The following is a 12,093-nucleotide window of genomic DNA, read 5'->3' as shown; positions in this document are numbered from 1 at the left end:
GGATCCCGCATTGCTATGGCTGTGGTGTAGGCTGGCAGCTGTAGCTCTGATTGGACCCCTAGCCTGGGAACTTCCATATGCCACAGGTATGGCCCTAAAAAGAAAAAAAGACAAAAGTAGGAAGCTTTGAACAATGGAGCCACGTACATGTGATCAATTGGCAGTCAGCAAACAATTCTTTTGAACCACCTCACTAAGGATTGTTAGAACTCAGAAAATCAGAGAATAGAAAAACAAAACCGAATGTACACTTGTGGTACATCTCTCCCACCAAGTACCTTTTTTGTGCCAGGCATTCTACATCTCTCTCCTATTGAGTCTTCACAGTTGCCCTTTGGAGCAGAAAGATTTCTTCTTAACAGAGGAACAAGGTTACTCACACCAGTGTGTTGCAGAGCCAGGACTGAATCCAAAACCTGGACTGAGTAGATACATCAGCTGGTACCAACTGCATAAAACAGCATGAAGACATTTCCAAGTGAAAAGCTGCTGCAAAGCAGAAGCAGTGAAGATGGAGAGCCTTTAACTTTGACATGTTTCCAGTGAGCATGATATGATGAACAGTGGTTTGTAAGCTTCAAGAGTATTAGAAACAAGTACCTGGGACTTTTGCAAGTACTCTCTGATTCATATGTAGTATCACATATTCATATACAGTGTTACATAATTATAGAATTTCCTCTTCTGCAAATAAAAAATCTGAGGGGCAGGAGTTCCCTTTGTGGCTCAGCAGTTAATGAACCTGACTAGCATCCATGAGGATGAGGGTTCAATCTCTGGCCTCGCCCAGTGGGTTAAGGATCCAGTGTTGCCATGAGCTGTGGTGTAGGTCACAGATTCGGCTCAGAACCTGCATTGCTGTGGCTGTGGTATAGACCGTCAGATGTAGCTCCGATTGGACCCCTAGCCTGGGAACCTCCATATGCTGCAGGTGCAGCCCTAAAAAGACCGAAAAAAAAAAAAATCTGAGGGGTAACCTGTGGTGTTATAAATCATCTTAGCTGTTCATAAGCGCAAGTATCCAAAACATGTCTTATCACACGACCCAAAGCTGTGAAACAGCCCAAAAAGTAACCCAAACAAGATACATGCAGGAGAGAAGTCATAAAATACTCTCAAACAGAAGTTGCAGATGTCACAAGGAAATCGATTTGATGAAAGAAACGCATTGTGGAACAGACCGAACAAATGAGAGATTATACCATCAGTGGACAACAGAATTCTACCTTCCAAGTGCTAGGGAAGAGTAAATGTAGGCTGTTCTGTCCACCTGATTTGTCATTCAAGAAAGAGGATGAAGTCAAGACACTTTCAGACGTGTGGAGGAAAATTGCCTCTCATGAAACCTTGCTGAAAGAAATAATAAAGGATATACTTCAAGAAGAAAAAAATGGATCAAACGGTGGGTGAAATAAATCAATAAAGCATGTTGGCAAATCTGATTAAGTGGGGGCTTAAAATTATATATATAGAAAATTTTTTTTTTTCCTTTTTTTTAACGGCCACACCTGCAGCACATGGAAGTTCCTGGGCTAGGGGTCAAATTGGAGCTGCAGCTGCCAGCCTTTGCCACAGCAACACCAGATCCAAACAGCATCTGTGACCTACACCGAAGCTCACAGCAATACCAGGTCTTTAACCCACTAAGCAAGGTCAGGAATTGAACCTGCATCCTCACAGACACTGTGTCAGGTTCTTAACCCACTGAGTCACAATGGGAACCTCTATATTGAAAATTCTTAATGTCTGCATCAATTTGGATCTAAAATTCTGGAGGAGAATATAGACTTCAAGGGTTGCATTTTAAAGGAACATTGAAGTGTTAAAAATCAAAGGGAAAACATATCTTGTACTCTTATCTACCTGTCATGTGTCACCTGGCAAGTTTCTGTTCACTTTATTCCTGTCCCCTTAAACTGATGGATGCTTATGGGAACACTAGGATAAATAAAACACAAATGCAATTTTGCTTTTCAACTAAATGTATGTGTATGAATCTCCCTGAGCCCTGGCAAAACTGGCAAAGATAGGTCCACATCCCTTCATCCCCCAACATGGACTTCCTACCACAAAGATAATTCACAGGGGCAGGATGGTTCTCATGGTCCTTTCTTCTTCTCACCCAGCCTTTTATAATATACAACGAAATGTTTTATCACCCTGCTGCATCTCAGATTCGGTCCCTGGACTGGGAACTTCCATATGCCACAGGTGCAGCCATAAAATTTAAATAAAAAGAAAAAAAGAGACTCTGCCACTTGGAAGTGTTCAGGGAGAGATTGCTTGTCAGGGATGTTGTAGAAATAGTTTCTTGATTGAAAGAAATTTAACTAGACTTTTTCTAGTCCCTAGAATTTAAGATTCTTTTTAGTCAGGGCACTTATTTTTATCTTTCAAATAATATTTTAAATATTTGTGGTGTATTTCTCTTCGTAACATAACCGATTTTTAAAAATTTAAAGGGTTAAGGAAGTGCATGTAATAGTGATAATCTTAGAGACATGTAAAATAGGGTGTGAGCTACTTGTATTTATTTTGTAGTTAGCTCAGTGATGTGGACTGCTGATGAGCCTAAAATGAGACTGAGGCCATGAATCACAGGAAATATTTGATTAGTTTAAAAGGTTTTCAAATTGCCCTTGAATTCCTTTCAGGGAGCATGTATTCATGCAAAACCTTTTTTCATTATGAAGTAGAAACATTTTCAGAAAGGCCCATGTGTTCCTTGGTAGACTGTGAAGATGAAAAGGAGAAAAACAGACATTTTTTAACACGTCCTGTGTGCTCAAATGAATACACAAGATAGAGACTATTACCCTCAGTTTGTAGATGAAGGACCTTGCTGTGCAAAGTGAGCTAACCTAAGACCATGCAACTTAGAGAGGTAGAACCAGGGCTCAAACCCACGTGCTCCTGGGTGTCACACCTTTAATCATTTTTCCCACTGTTTATTATAAAACTTTCAAACACACTGCAGACTTGAAAAAAATAGTACAGTGAACACCCATGTACCCACCTCTTAGATGCTAGATTTCATTGTGACATCTTATTGTGTATCTTTCCACCTATCCCTCCTTTATCTGTTGTATTTTTGGATGCTTTTTTTTGGCTTTTTGGCTTTTGAGGGCTGCACTCTCAGCATATGGAGTTTCCCAGGCTAGGGGTCTAATCAGAGCTGTAGCCACCATCCTACGCCACAGCAACACCAGATCCGAGCCGTGTCTGTAACCTACACCACAGCTCACGGCAACACCTGATCCTTAACCCACTGAGCGAGGCCTCATGGTTCCTAGTCGGATTCATTTCCACTGCGCCACAATGGGAACTCCTGGATGTATTGTTTAAATTTTTATTTTTTCCATTGTAGTTGGTTTATAGTGTTCTGTCAGTTTTCTACTGGACAGCAAAGTGACCCAGTCACACATACATGTATACATTCTTTTTCTCACATTAGCCTCCATCATGCTTCATCATTAAGTGACTAGATATAGTTTCCAGGACTATACAACAGGGTATCTATCATTGCTTATCCATTCCAAAGGCAGTAGTTTGCATCTATTAACCCTATATTCCCAGTCCACCCCAATTCCTTCTCCTCCCCCTTGGCAACCACAAGTCTCTTCTCCAAGTCCATGAGTTTCTTTTCTGTGGAAATGTTTATTTGTGCTGTATAAGATTCCAGGTATAAGTCATATCATATGGTATTTGTCTTTCTTTTTTTGACTTACTTCACTTAGTGTGAGAGTCTCTAATTCTATCCATATTGCTACAAATGGCATTATTTTGTTCTTTTTATGGCTGAGTAGTATTCCATTGTGTATATGTACCACATCTTCTGAATGCATTCGTCAGTGGGCATTTAGGTTGTTTCCTTGTCTTGGCTATTGTGAATAGTGCTGCAATGAACATATGGGTGCATGTGTCATTTTCAAGGAAAGTTTTGCCTGGATATATACCTAAGAGTGGGATTGCTGGGTCATACGGTAGTTCTAGATTTAGTTTTCTGAGGTACCTCTATACTGTTTTCCATAGTGGTTGTACCTATTTTTGGATGCGTTTTAAATTCCAGACATCTGTAGTCTTTTTTAACAACTTTATTGAGATTTAATTCGTAGATAATACAATTCACCTATTTAAAGTATGCAAATAGTTTTATTATCTTCACAGATAGGCAACTGTCGCCATAATCAATATAGGACATTGTCATCACTCTCCAATCTTCTCCACCCTGCCGCAGTCCCTGACAACCATTAATCTTTCTGTCTCTATAGACTTGTCTGTTTTGAACATTTCGTATACCTGGAAATGGAATCATACAATTTACAGTTCTTTTTTACTGGCAATCTTCATTAAGCATAATATTTTCAGGGCTCATCCATATTGTAGCACATGTCATTACTTCATTTCTTTTTCTTTCCAAATAATACTTCATTGTGTGAATAGACCACATTTTATATATCTCTTCATCAGTTGATCGACATTGAGTTGTTTCCACTTTGGGGCTGTTATGAATAATGCTGCTGTGAACATTGGTGTACAAGTTTTGAGTGGAAATAAGTCTTTGAGTGGAAATAAGTGTATACCTGGAGTGGGATTTCTGGGGCATATGGTAACTTTAGCTTTTTGAGGGGCTGCCATACTGTTTTCCAAAGCAGTTGCACAATGTTGCAGACCCACCAGCAGTATACTAGGGTTCAGATTCCTCCATATCCTGCCAACATTTGTTATTACCTTCTTTCTTATTCTGGGTCCTTTTCTCATTGACTCCACCTTGACATAAAGCTTCAAACCATCACGTCACTGTAGTACCCATCCAGGCTCCTTTAGCTCTGTGATTTGGATCAGCTTTAGACCTGACTCACATTTCTTACTTTCGAAGGAAATTAGCTTATCTGGGCTTCTTGAGTAGTTTCAAAGCAGCATCAAAGCATAGAGATTAAGAACTTTGGTTTTAAAGTCAAACCAACCTGGATTTAAATCCTGCTCCCCTACTTATTTCGTTGTGCTCTTAGGCAAGCCTCTTCACCTCTCTGAGCTTCAGCATCCTCATCCGTAAAATGAATATAATACCTACTGCCTTCTTGGGGTTGTAGAGTTAATTGCATAATAGGCACTGAATAAATGGTAGTTGCTGCTTTTACTTTTTAATCTGTCCTGATGGTATTCGTGAGCTATGTTTAATATCGAATAAGATTCTCCAACATCCTGAAAGGCCTGAAAGACTAAATAACTTGTGGGCGAAGAGGTGGAGGTGGTATCCTACGGAACACATGCCAGCAATGTCACCTGGGTCTGCTTTCATTAGCATGCAGGCTGCTTGCCACTACTACCTGCCACCCCACACCAAACTTAGCTTAGGAGAATTATTTGCTGCCAGGCCCAGCCCATTCCTTAAAATCCAAGGGACACAAACACAGTGGAACACCCCTCTTAAAAAGTCTCTAGCCTTTCTGTGGTGAGGAGAGAGAAAAATGAAATCATCACACTAAAAACCCCACAAACAGTGGGCTTAATAGGACAATCATAAAAAGGTAATATTGTTAACATAATCTTGTGGCATTTGGTGAATTCAAAATATGGTAGGAAATCAGCTCCAGAGGCGGCACCTGTTTCTGAGCACATGCCTAAGGCAGCAGTTAAGGTGAAAAGGCAGCAGAGTCACAGAGAACATTGGCCTCGTTACAGGCAAAAAGGGAGACCTTCCTCATCACTTGTCAGTCACTTTAGTGACAGGGTTCAGTGGGAAAGAAAGTGAGACAGAGATGCCTATCAAGGACAGAGAAGAACTAGGATGCATTAATGTAGTAAAAAGGGTCAGCTGTGCCTTTTTTTCCCCCAATCCTCATTTCATAGAAAAGGAATGGAGTTTCGGGTATAATTATTGTATAATTATTAGAAGCAAGAATATTGATGATACCACCAGATGGAAGTTACCTTGAACAGAGAACTTCCATGTATTCCTTAAAAGTTTGTGTACTGTACATGTGGTTAAAAAGAGGAAAGTGGGGGGGTAGTTTTAAAAATGTTTGAGTTCGTTCTAACGTTTTATTTTTCCAATACAAAGTCTACTAAGACTCACATGCTGGTGTTGTTGCCTGAGTAGCACTCGTTGTAGCATCTGCGGGAGTGGGTTACAGGACACGCATTCCTCCACCTGATCCCCACAGACACCAAAGTTTGCAGATGCTCTAGTCCCTTATATTACCCTGTGCACACCCTCCCATGTGCTTAAAATCATGCTAGAGTTCATATAATGCTGAATACAATGTAAATGATGGGTAATTAGTTGCTGGTGCACAGCAATTCAAATATTAAGTTTTGGCACATTGTAGGTTTTTTTTTTTTCCTAGATATTTTCATCTGCAGTTGGTGGAACCTGCAGGATGCAGAGCCCTGACTGTATCTTCTCCTTTGGAAGGCACCCTCTGTCTGAGTGAGAGGCGTCCATTCTAGTTACCATGAGCTAGAGCTGTGTTTCTTCTTCCTTTTCCAAGTTTTTAAATGTGTAGTCTTCAACATTTGTTCTGCTTACTTAGCCCTCCTTTTGGTTCCTCAGACTCCACCCACAACCTGCCCCAGGCTTCACCACTACCAGACAACCCATTTTCTTAAAGCACTCTATTCCTCATGTCACCGTCTCCTTCAGCAGTCTGCTTTGGGCCCTTGCGCTGCCTAGTCCAGAACCCCCACTCCTCTGCATACCTTTTAAGGGAAGATTCCGTTTTTTTTCTCTGCCTTAGAGCCACTATGCCAGTTATCCTGTGCATTTCTGCCTCCTGCCCTTTACCTGTGTTCTTTCTCCAACAGGAATCTCTGATCCCATCCTTTAAAACTGTCCCAATCCTACTGACCTTTGGATGCCCTGCCCCATCTTTATGCAGAGTAAACCTTTCCTATGTAGTTCTAAATGCTAGAGGTATAAGATGAACAGAATGATCCCTGCTCCCAAGGAGCCCTCTCTCTCTGCATTCTCCCTGTTTTTTACTCAGCTACAGCCACACTGGCCTACTTTCTGTCCCTAAAACTTGCCAAGCAGATTCTATCTTGAGAACTTTATAGACACCCTCACATCTTCACATGGCTGGTTCACCTCATCACCCATGTTTCAGCTCTCACTGTTGAGGAGACTGAAAGGGGAAGAGGCCTTCCCTGACCACTCCAGCTTAGTCAGCCGCCAGGCACTCTGCTTTATACCCCTACTGATCTTTCCTGGTTTACTTAGCCATACCTGCAGTTGTCCTGTTTTTTCTGCCTTCCACCTCCACTTTAGAATCTAACCTCAGGAGGGCAGGCATTCTGTCTTGCTTACCATAGTATTCCCAGTACTTTGAACATTTCGGGCACACAGCAGGGTGTCATTAAATATTTGTTGATACTGTCCCAGACTCTGTACTTGGCCATAAGGATGATGGGCTTTGAATCATAAACATCCAGATAAGTGACTTGCCCAGTGTCAGAATAAGCTACTGGTGATTGCTAGATAATCAGTTTCCATTTATGTGCTGTTTATCTTCTGGTGAAACCTGCTTAGTGTTACTCTAGTTTTTGCTCGGAGCAAAATAAGAACTGCCTCGTTTACAGTGGGTATGCTCAAATCTAACCAGGGCTGTGGCATCGCTGCAAGTACCATGTGTTGAGAAGAATGTCAAGAGCCGTGTTGCTGCTGTGATATGGCCTTGTGACAAGCTGTCCACTCTAGGGACTAAGCTGTACCTATTAGCATGCCTTAGGCCACTCACTCAGTTTCTTTGTGCTTTTACTTTCTTCCTTTGCAGAATAGATTTGGGGGATTGAATGTGAATAATACTAGAAAAAATAAGGAGTGCATAAAAAATTTCACTTTTCCCCCCTTCTTAGATGTGAACGATTAGAAGAACAACTAAATGATCTAACAGAGCTCCACCAGAACGAAATCTTGAACTTGAAGCAGGAATTGGCCAGCATGGAAGAGAAGATTGCATACCAGTCGTATGAACGGGCCCGGGACATCCAGGTTGGCATGAAGGATCAGGTGTAAAAGCAAGAGGCTAATAGAATATAGAACCGTGGTTTCTGAGGTCTAAGGGGCAGGGGGCATTTGGGGGGTTATTGTTTAATGGATCCAGAGTTTCAGTTTTACAAGATGAAAGGAGCTGTGGAGCTGGAGGTGGTGATGGTTGCACATTATGAATGTATTTAATACCACTGTACTGTACACTTAAAAATGGTTAAGATGGTAAATTTCGTGTTATATGTATTTTACCACAATTTTAAGAAAAAGGAATGAAGTCCTGACACATGCTGCAACATGGATAAATCTTGAAAGCATTATGCTCAGTGAAAGAAGCCAGTAACAAAAGGCCACGTATTCTGTGATTCTATTTATATGAAATGTCCAGAATAGGCAAATCTTTTCTTTTTCTTTTTTTCTTTTTTTGCTGCACCCACAGTATGTGGAATTCCCAGCCCAGGGATTGAACCTGAGCTATAGCTGTGACCTATAGCACAGCTGCAGCAATGCTGGATCCTTAACCCACTGCACTATAGCAGGAACTCAGAATAAGCAAATCCTTAGGGACAGAAAGTAGATTCATGGTTGCCAGGGGATAGAGGAAGGGGAAGTGACAGCTACAGAGAAGGGCTTTTTTTTTTTGGAGTGATGAAAGTATTCTGGAATTTAATAGTAGTGATGGTTGTGCAACACTGTGAATTTACTAAGTGCATCTGAATTTATACACTTTTAAAGGGATTAAAATGATAAATTTAAATTATTAAAATCGTAATTTTATGTTAGGCTTATTTTGCCACAATTTAAAAAAAAAAAAATGTTTGGGGGAAAAAAAAGATGGGGAGGACAGACTGTCAGGAGAAGCTTATGCCAACTGCGATAAACCGGCCCTTCAGAGGAGGCGCATTTCATTTCTCAGAAGTCTCTGCTTTGGAGGTAGTACGCTTGCTTGGGTTCTTGGGAAGTGTTTCTTAGGATGACAGGAGTCTCAGTATATAGAAAAGCACATGTGTTACGTCTGATGGTTACTGCTTCAGGAGCTGCTCTGACAAGTCTCGTAGCCATCTTAGCTATCTTATTATGTGGCAAAGGGGCTTTTGTCCTAGCTGCCAACTCCAAACCTTTTACAGCTGCTTTGCCATGCAGTTTGCAAGAGTAACAATGAGACTAAGGCTAATAGCCCTCCAGTATGGGAAATGTATGGGAAAATAGAATATTTAACTTTTCTCTCATCTCAGTTGGGAGGTATTTATTGCTGTGGAAGCAGTTGGTGGTTCATATGAAAGTATCTTGAAATAAGCTAGTCTTAGAGAAGGGAAGTAGTCCAGGAAACTTGTACTACAGCAGCCTCAAAGAATCAAGGGAGTGTCTAGATCACGAACCCTGCTGCCATCTTCTCCAGGCCCCAGAATTCTACTTATATTTTAGGTTTTTTTTTTCCTAAGACCGTTCTGGGCCGGGATGTATCTGTTGTATGTCCATTCTCTAGCTTAGCTTCAGTCTGAAGTTGCCTGGCCTTCACCTCAAATCCCAGGAAACCAAGACCCACTGAAGCCAAGGCCGGAAAAACCCAGGGCTCCCACCACTGCTGAACTTTGAAGGGAATCTGACCATTGCTAAGGAAATAGGTTCTGTCCTCTGAATGTCGTGGTACATTTCATATGCACTCATCAGTGAATGTTCTAGCCTTGAGGGAAGCAGATCACTTGAAATGTTTGGTCAAGTATTTGGGCATAGTGTCTGTCCTCTTCCCAGAGATCAACTCTTCTCTTTGCTGCTGTCAGGGAGTTACTTAACTTGAAAACACCAAATAGTGGGTACAAAGATGTCCCTAGGATGTTCACCTCTCCATTGTAAAGTGGGAAAGTTGGAAATAACCTAAATCTCTCCAGTAGGGAACTGGCTGAATAAACTGTGACATAACCGTACTGCAAAACGCTAGGTGGCTGTTAAAAAGAACCAGGTGGCCCTTACGCATCGCCATGGAGAGAGAGCTCCAGGACCAGGACCCACAGTTGAGTGGAAAAAAGGCCCACTGTAGATCATTCCTATAGTACAGTACTCTTTGTATTAAGGTAGAAAATTTGACAGTAATTCCAAGCATATCCCTTGGGACATTTGTGTATAGACTTAAACGTGGGTGAAAAGATGAACACACACCAAACTGACAGAGTTATTTCAAGGGCAGGGATTGTAATTAAGAAAAATACCAAGAGAAAGTGTGTGTCCTGTTTGAATTTTTTTTATGTTGAACAAGTATGTGTATCCAGTGCAACTTAAATTAATATTTTTTAAATGAAAAAAGAGAGAAAATCATGTACTTGAGGTCTGGTTATAAAAAGGTTCAAGACCAAAACTAATTGTGGCAGCTGCATCCTGTGAACCCTGCACAGGAATGCAGTGGTGGGCAGTTTAGGGGAATCGTAGTCCCTTGAATAGTGAGTTATGCATCTGGCCTCTCCAGGACTCCAGCATGTTTGGAATCGTTGGCATAGCTCAGGATGCATCCGGCTTGCCCAAGGGGCATGTCAGTTACTCAGTGCTTGTGAACAGAGGCTTACCTCTCCCCATTCTGGCCCACAGGAGGCCCTGGAGGCATGCCAGACCCGCATCTCCAAGATGGAGCTGCAGCAGCAGCAGCAGCAGGTGGTACAGCTGGAGGGGCTGGAGAATGCCACTGCCCGGAACCTTCTGGGCAAACTCATCAACATCCTCCTGGCGGTCATGGCAGTCCTTTTGGTCTTCGTCTCCACAGTCGCCAACTGTGTGGTTCCCCTCATGAAGACTCGCAACAGGACGTTCAGCACTTTATTCCTTGTGGTTTTCATTGCCTTTCTCTGGAAGCACTGGGATGCCCTCTTCAGCTATGTAGAACGGTTCTTTTCCTCTCCGAGATGATGCTGGCACAAGAAGGCAGTGCTCCCTTACCCTCTGGCGAGTGCATGCAGTGAAGAATTAGACAGCAACTTACCTACTCTGAAGTTTTCTACAACAACAAAAGAGTTGAGTGAATCTGTTTACATTTAGAATAATGTTTTTTTCTTCAAAAGACGCAATTGCAATAGTATTTTTTAGATTTTATCCAAGAAGTTTTTTGGGCAAAAATCTTGGATCATTTTTATGTAGCATGATTTTCCTTGGGATGCAAATCTTAAACAGTCCTTTAACATGAACCAACAATCTGGAGCACACTGAAGGGCATTCTAAATTGTGGCTTGAAGGACTGCACTAAAACCCACTAAAAAGATGCGAAAACCTGACTAGGGAAACCAGTTAAACCTAACCCCCTGCCTTGTCTGGGCTCACCACCTCTCCCCTTCCCAGACTAACTTTACTGTGAAGTCCTACCACATTCCATGTCTGAATATCTGGATTCAGGGTGGATTTCCTTGTCCGTGGAAGAACACATGGATCTCCCTGGCTTTTTCACCCAAGTTGGCCACTTGTGCCAACCCTGGAAGTATGATCACTTTTGAACCTGGTCCCTTAACCTTCGCTAGGATAAAAGTGAGAGCATCACGCCCAAGGATCACTGCACAGTCCTACTACAGTATTTTGAAGTATCCCTCTAAATACTTAATTTTAAACAAACCCCATGGCCGCACTTTTATGGTTTTTTTTTTAAATATGTGTATAGTCACCATTTAAAACAAGATCCAAACAGCATACTTGAAGAATGTAATACTCAAACTCTCAGTGCTTCCTTATGGTTTCTAATAGGATTTTTTATTATTGTTATTATTATTATTGGGTTTTTTTGGAAAGGGTTGGGAGGGTCTTTTATTTTTTCCTTTGAAATAAAGAAGTGATGTTTTTAAATGAAGAAATGTGTGGATATTTAAGTGTGCTGCTCCTTCTTGTCTTGACATAATTTGAGTAAAGGAAGACTTGCTGTAAAATGCCACCCTCTGACGCCCTTGTTTTGAGATGCAGCTTACATTTCCTCCTCTGGCTGCTGCTGCTGCTTTTTGGTGTCCTGCCACCCCCACACCACCACTTTATGGGCTTGGCTTGGTTGGAGAGGAAAGGGGTGTGCAGGGAGAAGGGGAGGCTGTTTCCATGAACCAACATGAAAGGATAGAGATTTCTTTCACCCCAACAACATG

General features: G+C 41.7%; 1 protein-coding gene across 1 annotated transcript in view; it reads left to right on the top strand.

Annotated features, from left to right (window-relative positions):
* TMCC1 (transmembrane and coiled-coil domain family 1) overlaps nucleotides 1–11,806 on the top strand; it is a gene marked incomplete at its 5' end in the record, with an annotated part of 184,717 nt that extends 172,911 nt beyond the window's left edge. The window contains 2 exon segments of the mRNA NM_001258443.1: nucleotides 7,858–7,993; nucleotides 10,571–11,806. Of these exon segments, the coding sequence (NP_001245372.1) occupies nucleotides 7,858–7,993; nucleotides 10,571–10,885 (451 nt within the window). The 3' untranslated portion in view covers nucleotides 10,886–11,806.
* Nucleotides 11,807–12,093: the final 287 nt, after the last annotated feature.

This window comes from Sus scrofa, chromosome 13 (assembly GCF_054392235.1).
Source record: "Sus scrofa isolate SSC_HxYL_T2T_F1_AM1 chromosome 13, Sscrofa_HxYL_maternal_Yorkshire_Landrace_v2.0, whole genome shotgun sequence".
Taxonomy (NCBI): Eukaryota; Metazoa; Chordata; class Mammalia; order Artiodactyla; family Suidae; genus Sus; species Sus scrofa.
This window is presented reverse-complemented; position numbering and strand designations above follow the sequence as displayed.